Here is a 20,840-nt window from a genome sequence, read left to right on the forward strand (position 1 = left end):
TAGTTTTGCACCTAATCCTATGTGTATTGTTTGTGGAGTAATATCAGCAAATGACACTATGAATTCAAGCAAATTATAGCGACATTTCACTATGAAACATAGTAACATTTCTAACCAGACACCAGATTACTTCAAAAGATTATTCAAATCGCAAGAAAAACAAAGTGCTAGTTTTATAAAAAAAATTTAAAGTTGCTGAGCGAGCACAAGAAGCCAGTTATTTAGTGGCAGAAATAATAGCCAAAGAAATTAAACCACATACTATTGCAGAGAAACTAATTCTTCCTGCCTGTGCATTGTTTAATTCTTCTTCTAACCCCAACAATGTTGTTGGGGTTAGAAGAAGAATTAAAGAAAATTCCTTTGTCTGATGATACGATTTGTAGATGTATTTGCGATATGTCAGATAATATTGAAAAAATTGTTTCTTCTAAAATTAAAGTCTCCTATATTTGCATTACAAGTAGATGAATCTACAGATATTGGAGGTAAAGCTGAACTACTAGCATTTGTTCATATTATTGAAAATGATAAAATAATAGAACAATTTTTATGTTGCAAAGAATTAGAACAAACCACGATAGAACAATTTTTATGTTGCAAAGAATTAGAACAAACCACGACAGGTAAAGATGTTTTTAACATTTTGAATGAATATTTAAAATCTATAGATGTATCATGGGAATCATGTGTGGGAATATGCAACACAGATGGGGGCACCATCCTTGGTTGGGTCATTAAAGGATTTTTTTCTATCACTAGCCAAACTAGAAAATAAGAATATCATATCTACTCATTGTTTTTTATATTGACAAGCTTAAATCGCAAAAACATTAGGAGAGGAATTACTAACTGTCCTGAATGAAATAATTAAGATGGTTAATTATATTAAGAGCAGGCCTCTCAAATCATGGTTGTTTGCAAAACTGTGTGAAGAACTCGGATCTGCGCATTTGAACCTTCTTCATACTGATGTCAGATGGCTGTCCAAAGGACGAGTATTGAGTCGTGTTTACGAATTAGAACTACTCACTTTTTTTGAACATGAATTTTGTCAATTGTTGAAAAATGATTTTTGGTGTACAAAATTCGTTTATATAACAGATATATTTGAACAACTGAATAATGTAAATTTCAGTATGCAAAGAAGCAGAAAAGCCAACATGGAAATGTTTTCAAAGCCAACTGCAACAAAAAATAAAAATATAAAGAAGTTAATTTCTGAACACTTAACATCATTGTTTTCCTGATATATCTATCGAAAGTTTTGACCGGATAAGAAGTCCGTTTGTTGAATTTACATCTAATAAAATTAAGCCTTAAAGAAGAAGAGCAATTAGTACAAAATTCGCAATGACCGTACGTTGCGATTAAAATACTCTGAAATTTCACTCAAATCCTATTAATTAAGAAGGAATATCCCAACATAGGAGCCAGAGCACTTCAAGTTTTGGTACAATTTTCTACCTCGTATTTGTGCGAACTCGGGTTTTCTACGCTCGTTAATATCAAAACTAAAAAGAGGGAAGGACTGAAGTCGGTTGAAAATGAAATGCATGTTTTGTCTACAATATGGCCAAATATAAACGAACTATAAATCGCATCAAGCAAATGATTCACATTAATTGTTTTATATTAAGAACAGAACATTACCACTCCCTACACACTTTTTAAATCTCTGACCTCCACAAAGTTCTGTATCACTCACAAAGAATACAACACAAAGATGGGGGAAACCCTGGTGCCATCAGACAACTAGCACACTTTACACGTTAATTGTTTTATATTTTGTTCTCTTTTTAAGAATATATTTTTATTGTAATAAGCACTTTTTCCTAAAATTAATAAAATTTCAATATAATTTTTTTTTTTTTTTTTTTTTTTTTAGTTTCTGGATATAAATTAGAAAATGCACATATTGTTCTAAAAACATTAAAATAAGTATGAAAAAACAATCAAATATTATTTCTTTAATTTAGATTTTTTTCATACAATTTATTATTCTTAGAGATATAGAAATTGTGCAAAACATGTGACATGAGGCCAATTTTTAAATTAAAAAATTTTAGTTTAAAAATCCTGTAACAAAAGCAAAATGTTTTTTTCATGCATTTTTCAAAAAAAAAAATTCCCCTCACTGCCTTTCCACATGCACCACTTTACAAAATATTCTGCCAGCAGTCATGCACCCGATGCTTGGGGTGCCGGGAATTTCTCATAATGGATTCAGGATGTCTTCACATTAAAAAGTTTGAGAACCACTATTGTAGAGAGTCATGGTATGGCAAAGCGGGAATCTCTGACTCAGACAAAGTATATTATTTACAGTCTGACATATATGCTAATAGAGGCCACCTGCTGGCCTCTATTAGTAAATGAGAAACAGCTGCTTGGTTGCATCTCAAATTGTTAAACGTTTAGCAGATAGCAGAAAAAGATAAGAGCAATGTTGGTAGAATCATGGACAATGGATGTAAGACCAAGCCTTACCATCAAGTACCTGGTGTCAATTTTTGGAGGGAACAGAATGTTCTCTGTGATCAAATACCTGATACAGTAACACATCTCACATTTATTTGAGCTTTAGAGGAACCTTGAATTAAAATTTGAAGTACTGATGAAAAAGATACAATGGTATTATTACTTTCACTAGGATGCAATTAACAAGTAGGAAGAAAATGGAAGCTGAAACTGTCTGCTTGCTACATTCCATTGCATGGCTTGAAATTAGAGTTAAGATACCCTACAAGCAACCATTATGGCATGTTACTAATTGAACAGGAAATATATAATTTAGCACATTTGCATTTCTTATTATACGTAAAACTGGGAGAAATTCTATGCTATTCTGCTGGCACCAAGGTAAACCCTCAAGTTTACAGATCTCAATTTCCTCAATTTTTAATGGATGAAAAAAAAAAAAAAAAAAAATTTGAGTGCACTCATGAGTCACAGCAGCTGACAGCAAGTATCCCAAGTCACTATCATATCGTTAAGTGCTCACCTGTACTCTGTTTATTACAACGTTTCTTGAGGATAATCTTACTTACAGTGTATCATCATGGGCCATAAGAAAACTGGTGAAAAAATCAAACTGGTGAGTATGGCAGAAATGAAAGCTGTTAGAAAAATTAGACTTTGGTGTGTCTGTTTCTTGCATCTGTGAAGCATATGACATTGAAAATAAAAAACTGTCAGATATTGTAAAAACCAATGCTAAGCTCAAAGATTAAGGAGCTTAAGAAATCTGACTCTGAAGATTTAGCATTGTTTCAACTTTAGCTTCTGTGTTCATTCTGAAGAGATTTTTTCCAGGCACAACTGGATGGTCATAGTAAGTTACCTTCTACTAACTGTTTACTACATATCAACTGGTAAAGTCAAAATAAATAAAAGTTTTTTTTTTTTTTTTTTTTTTAATTGTTTGACTTTCTGAGTTTATAATAAATACATATACAGAGTAACTGTTTAAGTTTTCATTTATATGAGGTGCAAATGGTTTCAAATTTTTATTTATTTATTTTTATTTAGTGAACATTCAGCAATAACGGACACACCTTTTCCCCTGTTAGTCCACAAGATTAAGGTTTACTGTACTGGTTAAAATGAATGATCCAAAAATGCATCAAGCTACAAATATGTATTCATTAAGATATACACAGTTAAAGAAAGAATAAAATTTTAAAAGTACTTATCTGCTTGTAAAACACACACTACTTCAAAGCAATGATTCTTTAAAATACAAAAACATTCTTCTTATTAAACATTTGCTACTTTTCTTACCTTTCCACCACACTCAACTTTTCCTCCTTGATTTACAGCATCTTCAATAGCTCTCTTGTACTGTTCTACACCTTCTTTGCTATGCATTGGACCATAAAGTGTGCCAGATTCTAGAGGATCTCCAATACAAACTTGACCATATGCTTTTTTTAGTCTCTTCAGTACTTCATCATATATCTGAAAGTTAAAGTCATATGTATTTTTAATATAGTAAAGTCATGTACAGGTAATCCTCGTATAACACTGTAGTTGGGTTCCTATAAAATGTTGTGTTGTAGGAAACCGTGTTACACGGGACTAAGAAAAAAGTACAAAAAGGGGGTTTCCGTTCCAAAAGCCAACAAAAATACACTATTTCGTTAACAAAACTAACAAAAATACATTCATGTATCTTTTGCTATCTTTAAAAAAATCAGTAATCTGGTTTGTTTGATAAATCTTTGTGAATTTTATTGTATGGAACTAAGCAGTTTTGAAGCTCCCTTTTGAACTTTGGGCTCCTTTCATTCAAGAATCTGCATTCAAAAAATAAGATTCTAATTGCTCGGCTAACTTTATGGCTTCCCGTATGCTTTTTAGTGTAAAATTTAGAATTTTCATCTGCTCTATCATCCTCTGAATTGATTTGGTTTGACCTCCAATGCCATTTCCACCCAAATCCGCTTTGCATGCCGCTTTTTCTACCAATAATTTTTGATCGTCTTCACTAATCATATCTTTTTTTAAAATTTTTTTTTGGAGCATCGGCGACTAAGGCCATGTTACTGTGTATATTTTCTATAAATTGCATGTGTTCTGAAGTCAATTTTCTGTTTTGCTGAACGAATAACCCCAGTTTCTAGGAGGAAAAAACCATGCTGCACGAGCCTGACTAAGCCACGTTGTGAAAAAGATCCATAAAAATTCTTCCCGTCATTGACGGGATTCGAACTCAGATCTTTTCCACCGGTGTGGGGAAGAGGGTGATTCTATCAACTGTGCTACCCACGAGAGCTTCAGTAGTCATATCATCAAAACTGCCCCCTCCTACTGATGTAGCAAGTTCTACTATTGCACTGATTCCGTTTTCTGCTGGTTCGACCATATTTCCTGAATGAACTGACTCCGGCCATAGATTTTTCCACATGCATTTAATGTTAATGGTTTTACTTCTTTCAGCAATAAAGGTACGATTCTGATACAGTCCACAATTAGGAGCTTGAGAAATGTTTCCATGCCTCCATTACTTCAATAGATTCGGAATCAATTTTTTCCATTGTAACGATTTTCTGATGTAATGAGTTTTAAAGGTGGATATAATGCCTTGATCTAATGGCTGAATGAAGGAAGTTTTATTAACACAGTAAAACTGTGGTGGTAGGAACATAACTTCAACGGTTGGATGACTTGAATCTTGCAAGCTTATGTGCAAACCCCTCTGGGGTTTGCACATAAGCTTGCATATAAAAAGAGTAGTACAAGGGGCGATTGTAACTTGCAATCAATTCAATAAATAAATGGGAAGGAAATAAATAAGGTGTTCACACCAAAAGAGGGATTTGTGGTTGTTGTTCGGAGAGGTTGCAGACTTCCAGTGGGAGTGTCCAGTTATACAGTAAGGGTTCCGCCACTGGGCATGTTCCTGTGCTAGAAGTTAATCCGGAAGTTGAGTAACAAGCCAGTCAGATAGTGCCCTGGCTTCTACTACTGCTGTGGTAATTTCCTTCAGTATTAACAGAGAACTGTTCTCGAAATAAGACAGTACTGGAAGAGCTATACAGCAGAGATGCAGAGTTCGAGAGAGACATCACTGCACACTACGGAAGGAACCCGCACAAAGGAATCCCACCGTGAAAGGTAAGTCGTTTTGGAAATGGTACCTAGATAAAGTGGGAGATTATTTTGAGTAAGGCTAAAGTTGAAGAAACATGAGAAATAAGGAAATATTTAGCATTGAGTTGGTTTATTGGTTGAAGTTGCAATGAAAATTGATATTGCTAAATTAATAGATTACATGTAATTGTTAGCATTAAGTTAGCAACTTATGGATTGCTGTTGTGAAGAGAATTGATATTGGTGATTAAGATTGAATTAGTTTAGTATTTGAAGCTGTAGAGAGAGTTGAGATTGTTAATTGAGAGAAATTTTATGGAAATGATAGCATGTATTACCAGATTAAATGAGAAAAATGAATAGATTAGATATAAATGAACACCAGTTATGTATTGTAAGTAATTTGTATGATAAATGACTTTTGTTTTATATTTGTGTCATTGCTCTTGAGAAACTGACAACTCACATATAATATGTATATAATATAATATATATACTCTTGTGTGTGGGAGGAGAATATCCCTCAGCTCCTGGAAATTCTCATTTTTTAACGCAGTCAGGTAGCTTGTGGGGCTTAGTGCTTGAGGGTAGCTGCTGTACGAAAATCATAACAATGGCCACTGATGGCAATACTAAGGTACAGGGAAATAAAAAATAAATAACCCCCCCCCCCCACAACTTAGATTTGATTTCCTCACAAAGCTTAACCATCAGACTCTTTCTTTCGTTAATACGGATATAGTGTCATAAAAAGTCAAAAAGGAAATATTTTTTATTTTTGATAAAAAGGAAATAAGATTTTTTGAAGATGAGAGAATAAGTGGAGGGGGGATTAAACTGCAACTTGTCTACAACTATCTCAGTACAAAGCACCAACCAGCACAGAATCCAAAAGGACATTTTCTGCCGCTAATTAAATATGTACCAAAATTAGATCCAGTTTAAATGATAACACTATTGAGTTTAAGAGCTAACTTTATTCAGGCAGGTAGTGCGGATGCTTATTTTTTTGTTTTTAGAATAACTATGTTTAATAATTTTTGCTATAATATTTATTATTGTAATAAAATTTTGATTTAAAATACGAATTCAAGTAATTACTTGTTTTTTCCTTGCTTGATTGCACCTAATTGTCATCAATTTGTGAAAAATGTTTTTTTTTTTGAATACTGTATTAAGATTTTGACCGGTATTGTGAGCCCTACATCATAACACACGAACAAAGCTCCGTAACATATACAATATAATGCCTATCATGAAATCTTCAAATGTTTATTTATTTTAAATGTGTTGAGAGAAGGATATTGTAGTTGTTCATAATGCCTTAATGCATAATTAAACTATGTTAATATAAGCAAAAAAAACCCCATACACCTCATTTGTATGGTCCCCCTCTAACAATTTTTCTAATTAATCCTTTCTTACATTTTATTCAGACTACCCACTTACACAATACTGGACAGAATTTTTCAACAATCTATTAATCTGGGAAAGCAAATTTTCACACATTTATTTTGCAACCATCCATTTTTCAATTTAAATATGTTCCTTTAAGTGAATTGTCTGAGAAAGAATAAAGATGCTATCAACATTTAGTCTGCTTGATTCATTTAAAGCCTTAAAATTCAATCCAGTCTCCTTTGCAGGTACCAGGTTTCAAGATGCTCCAATTTGCAGAACTTAAGTCTTTCTTTGTAAGGGTGCTCTTGTGTCCCAGGCTAGTTTTGTCCCTCCACTCTGCACCCATTCCAACAAATCCACAACCTTCCTAAAATAGGGTCTCTGGACCGGTATGTAGTACTCAAGATGTGGCCTAACCAATGCCTTATACAATAGAATAACCACCTTATCCCCGCTGCCAAAATTCATGCATATTATTGACAGAACCGTAGAGCTGTTCAAAGAGCAAGTCTGCAATTACTCAGAGTGTCATGCTAGACTTCACAATTACCAATATTTTTTTTTTCCCCCACCACACTGAGTGCGGTATCACCCAACTGGTATGTTATTCTGAGATTACTGCCCTCTATATGCAGTACCTTGCATTTATCAATATTAAATCTCAATTATCATTTCTCAGTATCGCGAATCTATAGCTACTTGCATGGTCTGAAATGCGGTATTTATGAATGTTTCACATTCATTTTTTGCAATTAATGTTCATATTTTTGATTTTGTTGATACTTGATGAAAAAAAAAAAAAAAAAACCCGGGAACTCTTAAAACAAGAACTGCCTGTATATGATATCAGAATTATTTTTTGCATCCAGTTCCTTTGTAACCACATCATAATATCCAATCAAATTTGTCAGACAAGGCTTTCCCTTTACAAACCCATGCTGTGTCTGAATTATTGCTGCAGTCTTGTCTAGATGATCCCGCAATGCATCTTTAACCAGTGACCCGGAAGAGAAGTTAAACTAACTGGTCTGTAATTACTTGTCACCCTTTGATCCCCCTTTATGAATTGGCGATACATTTGCACATCTCCAGTCCGTGGGGAGTCCCCAAGTCCAAGGATGCTCTCATAATTATGGCTAAGGGTTTGCTTAGTTCCTTTGCCGCCTCCTGGATAGATCCCATCCACCCCAGGTGCCTTTCATATGTTTAACTTCAGCAATTTCTCCTCCACTTTGCTCTCAGTTATTACAAAATCATTAAGCACCCTGCTACAATTTGAAAACCTTCAGGCATTTTCAATCCTTAATTACTCCTCATGTGTGAATGTAGATGCAAAATACTCATTCAGTTTGTTTGCTATCTGAGTAGGATCATCAACAGTCGAACCATCAATATCAAGTGGACCAATCAGATTCATCCCCTTCCTTTTAGAGTTTATACAAGTAAAGAAATCCTTGCTGTTTTTCTTAGCATCTTTTGCCACAGATTTCTCGTAATCTGCCTTTGCCTGACTAACCTCCTTTGTGACCTGATTACAGACTAGCTTATATCTGCCATAGGCTTCTGAGTCGCTTGATAATTCATATGCATCCCATGTATTTTTCTTCCTGTCACGAGTCTCATTAGTTCATTTGATAACCATTTAGGCCTAAACCTTGAACAATATTTCTTAATAGGTATGAAACGTTTAGTAGCATCCATGATTAATTCCTTGAATGCTTCCCACTTAGAATTTACTGTTGGTAACAACGTCAGTTGATCCCATTGTACAGAATTTAAAAACTGTCTGAGACCACTGTACTCTCCTTTATGGAAGCAAAAAACCTTTCCTTTACCCCTGATGGTAATTATATCTTTAAGTAAATCCCACATCAGTACACTGTCATCACTGCCACCTAGTGGTTTCTTTATCTGTAAATTCTTAATACACGAATGATCACTACTGATAACCAAATCAAGAGTATTACCCTCTCTGGTTGCCTCTCGAACATGCTGCTGCAGAAAACAATAATCCAATAAATCCACAGTCTTACTAGTGTGCAAATGACCAACCCACAAATTTCAGTCAATATCTGGGAATTTAAAATCCCACATTATAAAACATTCTGATTTACTAGCCCACTATTTCTCTATACAATTGTTCATTGTACTCATTTGAGTCATTAGGTCTATAAAAACTCTTACTCTTATTTTTGCTTTTACAGTGCTTATGTCACACCAAACTGACTCAACAATGTTCATCTATATCGACTGGATGCACTTCTTTTGATTTTATGTTTTTCTTAATTAACAGCATAATCCCTCCTCCCTTCTTATACTGTCAATCCTTTCTGAACACACTGTACTCCCCAAATTCCAATTCTGCATTCCTAATATCTGTGTGACACCACATCTCTGATATCCCAACAATATCTGCCTTTGATGTCTTGACCAACACTTCAAATTCATCAAATTTATTTACTATACTTCTAGCATCGGTATACATGCAAGTATACCTGCACTTATTCTTAGTTACCTAACAACATCCCATATACCCACCTGTTTCAGGATAACTGCGATCAGTCCCTGAAACTCACAAATTCCAGATTGACTGGAATTTGTGGTTTGGTCACTCACACACACTAGCAAGGCTTTTGCGGATTTATTGGATGATTGTTTTCTACATCAGCATGTTTGGGAGGCAACTAGAGGGAGTAATACTCTTGATCTGATTATCAGTAGTGATTCTACATGCATTAAGAAGCTGCAGATAAAGGACCCACTAGGTGGCAGTGATCACACTGTGCTGATGTGGGATTTACTCAAAGATGCAACTACCATCAGGGGTTAAGGGTAGGGTTTTTGCTTTCGCAAAGGTGACTACGGAAATTTGACAGTTTTTAAATTCTATACTGTGGGACTGATTATGTTACCGACAGCAAATTCTAAATAGGAATCATTCAAAGAATTAATCTTGGAAGCTACTAGGCTTTTCATGCCAACTAAGAATATTGTTTGAGGTATAGGCCTAAATGAATGTCAGATGAACTAATGAGTCACGTGGCAGAAAGAGAAAAATGCACGGGATACATATAAATTATCAGGTGACATAGATGTCTATGGTAGATGTAAGCTGGTATGTAATCAGGTCACAAAGGAGGTTAGGCAGGCAAAGGCAGAATACGAGAAATGAAATGAAAGGGACCTGGGGTGGTTGTGCAGGCAGATATGAAGTTTTCTGAGCAGTGCAGACGGGCTGCAAGAGTAGCTCATGGTGTATTGTCGATGATATATAGGAATTTTTCTAGCAGGGATAAGGAGGTGATTATTCCCTTGTATAAGGCAATGGTCAGGCCACACCTAGAGTACTGTATACAGGTCTGGAGGCCTCATTTCAAGAAGGATGTAGAGATGCTGGAACGAGTACAGAGAAGGGCAACAAGATTAGTGAATGGAACAAAGGGGTGCTCTTACGAAGAAAGGCTTAAGTTTTGCAAATTACAGTGTCTGGGGACTAGGCACCAGCGAGGTGATCTGATAGAGGTGTATAAAGCATTGAATGGTTTGAGCATGCTCAATGCTGATGGGATTCTTCTTCTTGCTCAGAATAATCACCTGAGAGGGCATAAATTCAAATTGAGAAAAGACAGATGTAGGATAGATGTGAGGAAATTTGCCTTTAGCCAGCGGGTGGTTGGTTGGTGGAATAGACTTCCATCCCTTGTCGTGGAAGTTGATAGCCTAAATAAGTTTAAGGCTCAGCTGGACAGGTATTTCGAACGAACAGAGGGGTGAAGTGGAAGTGGTTATTTTTTATTTATTTATTTATTATTATTTTTTTATTTTTATTTTTTTTTTGGCTGATGCTGCATAAGCTTGCTTTCTTGCATCAAATGCCTCTACTAATGCTAATGCTAAAATCTTTCACTAAGGATGCAAAGAAAAACAGCAAAGAGTTCATTACCTATGTAAAATCCAGAAGGAAGGGGATGAATCTGATTGGTCCACTTGATATCAATGGTTCAACTATTGATGATATTGCTCAGGTAGCTGACAAACTAAATGAGTATTTTGCATCTACATCCACACATAAGGAGTTATTCAGGGAGGAGAATGCCAGAGGTTCATTAAACTCTAGCAGTGAATTAAATGATTTTGTAATAACAGAGAGCAAAGTGGATTAGAAATTTTTGAAGTTAAATATAAAAAAGGCATCTGGGGCGGATGGAATCTATCCAGTTATATTGAAGAACTAATGAGTTTTTGCTAACTTCCCTTGCTGCCTCAGCGAGAGAAGTTAGCAAACCCTTAGCCATAATTATGAGAGCATCCTTGGACTCTGTGGAAGTCCCCATGGACTGGAGATGTGCAAATGTATCTCCAATTCACAAAGGGGGATCAAAGGGTGACACAAGTAATTACAGACCTGTTAGTCTAACTTCTGTTCCGGGGAAATTAATGGAGGCATTGGATTAAAGAAGCACTGCAGGATCACCTAAACAAGACTTCAGTTGTAGTTCGCACACAGCATGGATTTGTTAAGGAGAAGTCTTGCCTGACCAATCTGATTGGATACTATGTGGCCACAAAGGAACTGGATGCAAAAAAATTTTTTTTTGATATCATATAATTGTATCTTATGAAAGCTTTTGATACTGTTGCACATAGAAGACTACTGTACAAATTGGAGCAGTATAACATAAATTGCTGCTATAGATAAAGCGATGGTTGAGTGGGAGAAGAGGGAGAGTGGTAATCAATGGACATTGCTCTTCGTGGACTAATGTTATTATTGGTGTCCCTTGGGGTTCAGTGTTGGTTTTTTTTTTTTTTTTTTTTTTTTGTATTTATTAATGATATTGATGAAGGTATATAAAGCTTAATGTCTAAGTTTGCAGATAATACGTAGGTTGGCAGGGTTGTTAATGATAGTACACAACAGGATCAAGAAAAGTTCAGCAGATGGGCTGACAGATGGCAACTTAAAATTAACATTGACAAATGTTAAGTACTGCATATGGGTAGCAGTAACCCCAGAGTAATGTATCAACTGTGTGGTACAACACTCAGGGTGGTAGAGAATGAAAAGGACCTGGGGGTAATTATGCAGTCAGATATGAAGTTTTCTGAGCAGTGCAGACAGTCTGCAAGAGCAGTTCAGTTCATGGTGTCTTGTCAATGATACACAGGAATTTTTCTAGCAGGGATAAGGAGGTGATCATCCCCTTGTATAAGGCAGTGGTCAGGCCACACCTTGAGTACTACAAATGTTAAGTACTGCATATGGGTAGCAATAACCCCAGAGTAATGTATCAACTTGCGTAATGTATCAGGATGTAAAGCTGCTGGAATGAGTACAGAGAAGGGCAACAAGATTAGTGAATGGAACAAAGGATTGCTCTTATGAAGAAAGGCTTAAATTCTGAAAATTAGTGTCTGAAGACTAAGCACTTGTGAGGTGATCTGATTGAGGTGTACAAGGCCTTTAATGGTTCGAGCAAGCTCAATACTGATAGGATTCTTCCTCTTGCCGAAATTAATCACCTGAGGGGGACATAAATTTAAATTGAGGAAAGACAGTTGTAGGATAGATGTGTGGAAATTTGCCTTTAGCCAGCGGGTGGTTTATTATTGTAACACACTTCCATCTGTCACTGAAGAAGCTGACAGCTTAAATAAATTCAAGGCAGAACTAGACAAACAACTGGAGTAAACAGCGAATAGATAGGTGAAATGGGAAGGTTTTTTTTTTTTTTTTGCTGATGCTGTATAAGCTTGCTTTTTTGCATCATATGCCTCTACTACTGATAATGCATGAACACGAGTGACTGAATCACTGTTTTTGAAGTTGAAAGGCAGCCAGAGCCAGGTTAATCTTTGCAGACAAGCAGTCCTCTTTAAACTTTGTAAACCACTAAAAAGTCTTCACACAACACATGGCACTTGTCCTAAGCAGTTTCTAACATTTCATGGGTTTGTGTTGCACTTTTCTCGTAATTCAAAAAAAAAAAAAAAAAAATTGATTCAATTTCTCTGCTTAGTAAAAATCACTCATAAAATGCAATGAAGCACACAGAACACCTTTTGTTCAGTATCTACTAATTCAGATGACTAAAAATAAACAGGTAATTCATGCATTTCCCTGTCTAGACAAATCTCAACTCGCTATGATGCAGAAACTTCAAAATACAAAGTCGGTCCCTGAACTTTCTGATCACTACTCACATTAACACCAAGTATATGACAGATTCGTGGCATTGAGATAGGAAGGTTGGATATTAATCTGCAAAGAATATTTCAAACAAATTTAGCATAATAAGTTTACATAAATTTTTTAAATAATTTACCTTTTCTTAACAAAATGTTATATTTTAATGCTCAGTGGTTGGTTTATTTAATCTGTAAGTTTATTCTAATGATAAGTCCATATATATAATATATACACAAATATATATGTACATATATATACATAAGTCCATATATACACATAGGCAAATTAGTCCATTTATATCCATATTATCTCAAAATAGAAAAAAAAAACCTCACACAGTTGGATTTATTCTCATTTATCAATAAACAACACATATATGCATTGAGCTCATTCATTAATACAATGAATTTGTTATGCAGTTCAAAATATTGTGATATACCGCTAAACATTATAATACTTAAGTAGCAGAGAGCAACACTTTTATAAGTCAGCCGAAAGTGATCACTCATCTCAATCTAAGATTATAATTAAAATTAAATTTAATTCTTGTTAATATGAAACTTAATTCTGTCAAGACCATTTGATTGTAGATACAAAACTCGAGGATAGGACCATGGACAAGCACATATTCAAGAATGTGCCTTGATATTTAAAATAGATTATTATAAGGCATCATATAATAATCTGCTAAATAAGATAGTTTTAATAATTCAAAACCTTTACCTAAATCTTCTTACCTTTTCATGAATGATTAACCTCCTTGTTGTAGTACATCTTTGACCAGCTGTTCCCACACAGGCAAATAAAGCAGATCTGACCACAATATCTACATCTGCATCATCAGCAACAATAATTGCATTATTGCCACCTAATTCCAATATTTTTTTACCAAAACGATTCTGAACTGCCATTGCTACTTTATGACCAGCTGGTGTGCTTCCAGTAAATGACACCAAAGCAATTTTCTTATCATTTGCAATTGCTTCTCCGATATCACTGCCTCCACATATAAGGGCACATATAGCACCTGGTAATTTATTTTCCTGAAATGAGATATTCTACATGAAGATATTTTTGGCAATATCAAAAAAACATGCACTCTTTAATAACACAATTCTAGCAAACAATAATATATGTGAAAAGTATAATAATTGTAACAGATAAAAATATCTGAATATTTTAAATTTAACATTCCAGGGTTGTCTCTATAATTGTAAAAACAAGTAAGAACTTAAAAATAATCCAAAAATTTCAATACTGTATTATTATTTAAAATAAGTATATAACTACCTTACAAAGCAAGGTTTTGGATATTTAATTTAATAATGCAACTAATGTCATAACTTAAAAAATACATTATCAATTACCAAGTACCTCAAAAGAAACCAGTCCAATCAATCTTTATAATTACTAAATAAATCAAAATGGATTGAAATCACTACTTATTATTCAGTGATACAAATCGATTAATCCATAATGAAATTATTAACCAGCAAATAATTTCTCATATTATATCCTGTCTTATATATTGCATACAATATACAGTAAAACCTTATTAATGTGAAGTTGAAGGGACCAAAATACTTCTGTTTTTCGTTTAAATGAGCTATACATACAAGTCTGGAACATGTCGGTATTAACTAATCAAGAGAAATTTATAGTCACTCTTCTTCTTAATGCTGTCCATAATTTTCATAATTCTCATTAAAAACAGACATTTGTGAACTTATGGTTAATGACTTAATTTAGTCAACTTGAGAAATATAACAATTGTGCCATGCAAAAATTCAGTAATGATGTGATAACAAGATTGCTATGTTTTATTTTTGCCATCATCATGCATGCAGTATGATGTATACCATTTTGTTCATTATGTAGAATTGTACATGAGAGAGAGAGAGAGACCATATTTTTGGATATTATCTGCTGTTTAATGCTTGTATTTCAATCGAAGAAAGAGTGATTTTTCTTTTTTGCATTATTGTTTTTGGTAAACTGTTAAGAATGAATTGGCCTTATTATACAAGCCAGTGATCAGTTCTCACTTTAGAATAACAGAGTGTAATAGGTAGGAAAAATCACAGTAACTGTGTAGAGCTGAAAAGTGTGTTTAATTAAAATTGTGAAATTTTACCTTGGTTGTGTTGTTATTTGGTTTTTAGGAGCATTAGCAACTAAGGCCATATTTCTCTGGGGATATGCGGTGGTCATTACCTGACCTTTCCGCATCCTCCGTATTTGGTGGTCACGGGCTCAAACCCCGGTCTAATCAAGAAGCGTGTGCTACGTACTGCTGCTCCTGCCCACCTGGTGCCCCTTGGTTGTGGAATTAAATCTTTTTTTTTTCCCTTCCATTGTGCACATCAACTAAGTTGGTATTTATTGAAAAGATTAATTGCATGTGAAAGTATAATATTGCACACAGCTATATGTTAAAACAAATAACACATGAAAAAAAATATATATTTTTTTTTTCAGGATGTTAGAATGATTCAATTTGAACATAGAAATTTTTATATCTTTTGCCTTTTAACTTGGCTCAGCAAAGTAGTATTGAAAATGGGAGAAAAGATAATCTCTTCCATAAATAGCAGCTTAATTCTCACACACAAAATAATTTAACACAACCAGGGCAGTAATCAAATGTATATTTTTAAAGCTCTACATATCCACAATGGTTTCTCACTCTTGCTTGGGAGCTCTAAAGTAAGATCACACTAGGCAATCGTTTGTGCAAGCACCCCCATGACAACTGCACATAGCTGTAATTAGTAAGAGCAAATGAACACTATATTATGAGGTTTACTGAATGAGTGGCAGTGCTAGAAAAGAGGTGTCACCTTTTTTTTTTGTACAGACAAGTATTAAACAGCAAATAATATCCCAAAATATGGATACTCTTTTGAAGTATGTGAAAATATACTTAATACACAACACAGTGCTTGTGTTAATATACAGCTCATATACATAGAGCTTCATGACTATTATAGCTTAAAAAAATGAAACTCAGTAATCTTTGTTATTTTTTTTTTATATTTTAATCCTCCAGGGGGGAAAACTTGTTTGGATGAAATAAAATTTTCAAACTTAGCTTTTAGACTGCTGAAGGTCGCAAATAATTTTATGGAGATATACAATTTCTTAATTTCGTTCACAATTTTGTTACATTAGAAAAATTTGCCTTTCACAAATGGGTTGATGGGAGCCATGTTCCTCAGTCATTTATATTCTCCCTTTATTTTGTGTGAAGAACTTTGAATCATCGCCAAGTCCCATGCTTGTATTTTCTGTACACTATTAGTTGAAAGCTCAAAAAGCTGCTTTATTTCTTCTGAAATTGCTTCTTGCTTGCTTAATAGCATTCTAACGTGCAGTTTTAAACATCAAAAATTATTTAAAACTGTTAAAACTTAATTCTTTACGTGATGTTTGTAATAGCTATTTGTTAACTAATTCAAGACTAAACCTTAACCAATAAGAAATATGTAATCAATTTAACATGTAATAATGTGTAATCAAATTAATGGGTAATAATTTATATTAAAAATTAACAACTTTAGGTAAGTCATAGCATCTTATTTTATCAGTTCTGCTGTCTTTACAGTTATTCAAGAAGTGATACAGGAAATAATATGAAACATGTGAGAATAATCTATAATTCTTTAAGAAATTAAAGGCAGATTACATTCCACATAGGTTTAAGTGCTCATTATTTCACCAATTCCTAGATATACCTACAAAGCCTAAATACTCTATAAAAATCAATTGCACTATAATCTTTTTTTCTTTTTCTAAAAAAAAAAAAAAAAAATTCTGTTTGCTGCATATATTAATAACAGTTCAAAAAGTCTCAAATAATAATAGTGAATATAAAATTTTTTACAGCTGCCTTTTTGTCAGCAATAATTATTAAATACCAATGAGAAACTAGTGGAGAGACCGGTCACAAATCATAGTTATTTTGTTGTTATTTTGGTTTTTTTAGGAGCATTAGCAACTAAGGCCATATTGCTCCGGGGATATGCGGTAGTCATTCCCTGACCTTTCTGCATCCTCCTTATTTGGTGGTCACAGACTTGAACCCGGGTCTAATCAAGAAGCGTGTGCTATGCGCTACTGCTCCTGCCCACGGAGGCACCCACAAATCATAGAGGTTGATAAACGATGGAAGTAATCATACTGCAACACTTGCGACACTCTTTAAAGTATTTATATGTACAGTGGACCCCTGCTTTACAATTGGTTCATACAATCAAGTCACTTTACGATGGACTCTCCATAATAAAATATCGTTCACTATACGATATATAGTAAGTAAAGATCATTGTGATCATTTTTGGAAATTGAATTTTAATTATATTAAACAATGATTCTAATAAGTGAAAATAGAAAGAATATTATCCACAGGCTATAAAAGTAAAGATGTGAACTACAAATTTACACTTTATTACCTTACCAATTTACAAAATTAAATTATGTGAAAGTCGGAAGAATATTCTCCATGGGTTAGCAAAATAAAAATAAATTTAAGCTTATGTACATAGCTTAATTAATACACACTGTAATATGAACATACTAACTAATTGATATTTCTGTTCACTGACTTTTTTTGGTTGTAAAATTTAAAACAGTAAAAAAGATAAGCAATCAATAACACAGCACACACAAATTGCAGCTAACATGATATGCACAAGTGAGATAAGAAGTATAAAGTATATGAAGCTTAAAAAATAGGAATGAAGAGAAGATTCTGAAAATTTATTTGATTTATTTATGTTTTTTATATGATTGAAGATTTCATGGAAGGGGAAACTAATTTCACCATAATAATGTAAAAAAAACCACAGAATTCCAGCTATCAGTATTATCGTAAATGCAATAAGATCGAGTTTATCACACATTTATAATAGATTGCACTAACAGAAAAGCCCAATAAACCGAAAAGTGCAAATCATTTTTATTGTTTTATGGTAGTGACCTCCAAAATTTGCTTTAGAAAAATATCACAAAGGGGTTCAAAATCAATTCTTATAACCGAACATGTGATTCTAATAAACAGTGAAATTTTAGTGCATTTTAATAATTTGAATTGGTTTTTTGAGATTTGATTCTATAAACGGCTGATTCTACTAACCAGTGATTATGTTAACTTATTTATTTCACTTTACAAGGGGCTTACGATTGTCTCCAAGTGGACCACAAGGTCCCTTCCTCTCAGACAATAACAGCTTTGTAAATATGTTGGCTGCGTGTTTTGTTTTTGCATCTTTTAGTTGAAGTGATTTTTTGTGTTGTGCTTATTTGACATAAATCTACTGTATGTATTGAATTTGTGCACCTACATTATGTAAACTGATAAATCACCTTTTAGAGAGATAAACAGCTTAAGTTATATAGTGAAATTTTCAACTTCCAAGATCTTGGAACAAATTATCAAAAAAAAAAAAAAAAAAAAAAGTGTTATTGGGTTCAAAATTACTATATTTTCACGATATGATGGTGTTTCTGGAATGGATTAACATCATAAAGCAGGGGTCCACTGTATGCTAGAGTATGGCTGTATTTGGAAAGAGAGAGAGATAGAGAGAGAACAAAGTTGACCATTAAAAAATAAATATTTAGATAGAAATGGAATTCTTAAGGATATGCAGCATGGTTTTTTAAAAGGGAAATTCACGTTCAACAAGTCTGGTTAGTTATTTTGATAGGGTCACAGTGAACTAGATGTAGGGAATAATTTGGACACTGTTTACTTAGATTTCAACAAAGCATTTGACTTAGTCCCACATCAGCGGTTACTTTATAAGCTGGGACAGGTTGGAATCACAAGGAAAATTCTTAGATGGATAACAGGATGGCTTCAGGGCAGCAGGCAGAGGTTTGTTATAAACGGCTATTCGTCAGATTGGGTTAATGTAAGATGTGTGGTTCCCCAAGGATCAGTATTGGGACCACTGTTGTTTTTGATTTTCTTAAACGACATCAATGAAGGGATAGAGGGCGTGATGTCTAAATCTGAAGATGATGCAAAGATTGGTAGAGCAGTTAATGATTACCGCCAAGCAGAGCTTTTTCAGTGTGATCCAGATAAACTGCAGAGATGGTCAGAAAAGTGGCAGCTATGCTTTAATCCAGCAGAGTGCAAGGTATTACACCTTGACAACAGCAACCCCAAAATAACTCCGTGGAGTTGAACTGAAGTCAGTAGTGGAATAAAGGGATTTGGGAGTTATGATACAGTCAGACAAAGTTCTTCGTGCACTGTAGATAGGTTGCAAGGAATGCCCATGGCGTCCTACCAATGATTTATCAAACATCAACAGACTTAGGGTGGTAGAAAATGAAAGAGATCTGGGAGTAATTGTGCAGTCAGATATGAAGTTTTCTGAGCAATGCAGACAGGCTGCCAGAGCAGGTCATGGGGTATTGTTAAGGATACACAGGAATTTTTCTAGTAGGGAAAAAGGAAGTGATTATCCCTTTGTATAAGGCGATGGTCAGGCCATGCTTTGAATACTGCATACAGGTCCGGAGGCCTCTTTTAGGAAGGATGTAGAGTTGCTTCCGCAAGTACAGAGAAGAGCAACAAGATTGATGAGGGGAACAAAGGGGTCCTCTTACCAAGAAAGGCTTAAGTTCTGCAAATTGCAGCATCTGGAGACTAGGCACCTGCGAGGTGAATCTGATTGAGGTGTACGAGGCCTTGAATGAGTTGAGTAAGCTCTATTCTGATGGGATTCTTCTGCTCATTCAGATTATGAACCTGAGGGGGCATAAATTCAAATTGAAGAAAGACAATTGTAGAATAGATGTGCAGAAATTTGCCTTTAGCCAGCATGTCGTTAATTTGCTGGAACAAACTTCCATCTGTCGCTGTAGAAGTTGATAGCTTAAATAAATTCAAGTAGGAACTGGACAAACTTTTAGAGGGAATGGATGTATAAAATTTGTTTTTTTTTTTTTTTTTTTTTTTTGGCTGATGCTACATAAGCTCTTGCTTTCTTGCATCACATGCCTCCATTACTACTACATTTGCTAGTAGACATAAGGAAGTCATAATCCCACTTTATACGGCTATTGTTAGACCAAACAAGGAATACTGTGTTCAAGTGTGGAGACTGCACCTAAAAAAAGACTGAGTTTCTTGAAAGGGTCCAAAGACGGGTAACTCGCCTGGTGAGATTGGCAAAAGGGCATCTATGTGAGGAAAGACTGAATATGTAGGTTACACAGCTTGGAAACTAAGCACCTTAGAGGAGACTTGACTGAGGTGTTTAAGGCTCCGAGAAGCAAAAGTAAAGTGAATGAGGAGGCAATTTTCACAGTTATAAATGATTCTAGAACTATGGGCCATAAATTCAAGTTACAGGGGAGATGTTTAGACTGGTTGCAGGAAGTTCTGTTTTAGCCAGAAAGCTATAAATTACTAGAATAAGTTACCCACATGGGTGGTAGAGGCAGACAGTTTGGGGAAACTGGATAAAAAAAGGTCAGCTGGATAGTTACTTATGGGAGAAGGGAAATGCATAGGTTGGCTATTTCCTTTTCTTTTATTATTTATTTTATTATTAACAACTCTTTTTTTTTTTTTTTTGGCTGGTGCAGCATAAGCCTTAGGCTTCCTTGCACCATATGGCCATTACTAATACAGGTC

At 34.5% G+C, this 20,840-nt stretch overlaps 1 protein-coding gene across 1 annotated transcript in view; it reads right to left on the bottom strand.

Annotated features, from left to right (window-relative positions):
- The window catches only part of Aldh7A1 (aldehyde dehydrogenase 7 family member A1), a 78,184-nt gene that overhangs the window by 31,343 nt on the left and 26,001 nt on the right, over positions 1-20,840 (bottom strand). The window contains exons 4-5 of the mRNA XM_090374278.1: positions 13,924-14,229; positions 3,784-3,960 (exon numbers count right to left, since the gene is read on the bottom strand). Of these exons, the coding sequence (XP_090230404.1) occupies positions 3,784-3,960; positions 13,924-14,229 (483 nt within the window). The remainder of the gene's footprint in view (positions 1-3,783; positions 3,961-13,923; positions 14,230-20,840) is intronic.

Source organism: Mastigoproctus giganteus, chromosome 5, assembly GCF_048544385.1.
Source record: "Mastigoproctus giganteus isolate SK-2022 chromosome 5, ASM4854438v1, whole genome shotgun sequence".
Taxonomy (NCBI): domain Eukaryota; kingdom Metazoa; phylum Arthropoda; class Arachnida; order Uropygi; family Thelyphonidae; genus Mastigoproctus; species Mastigoproctus giganteus.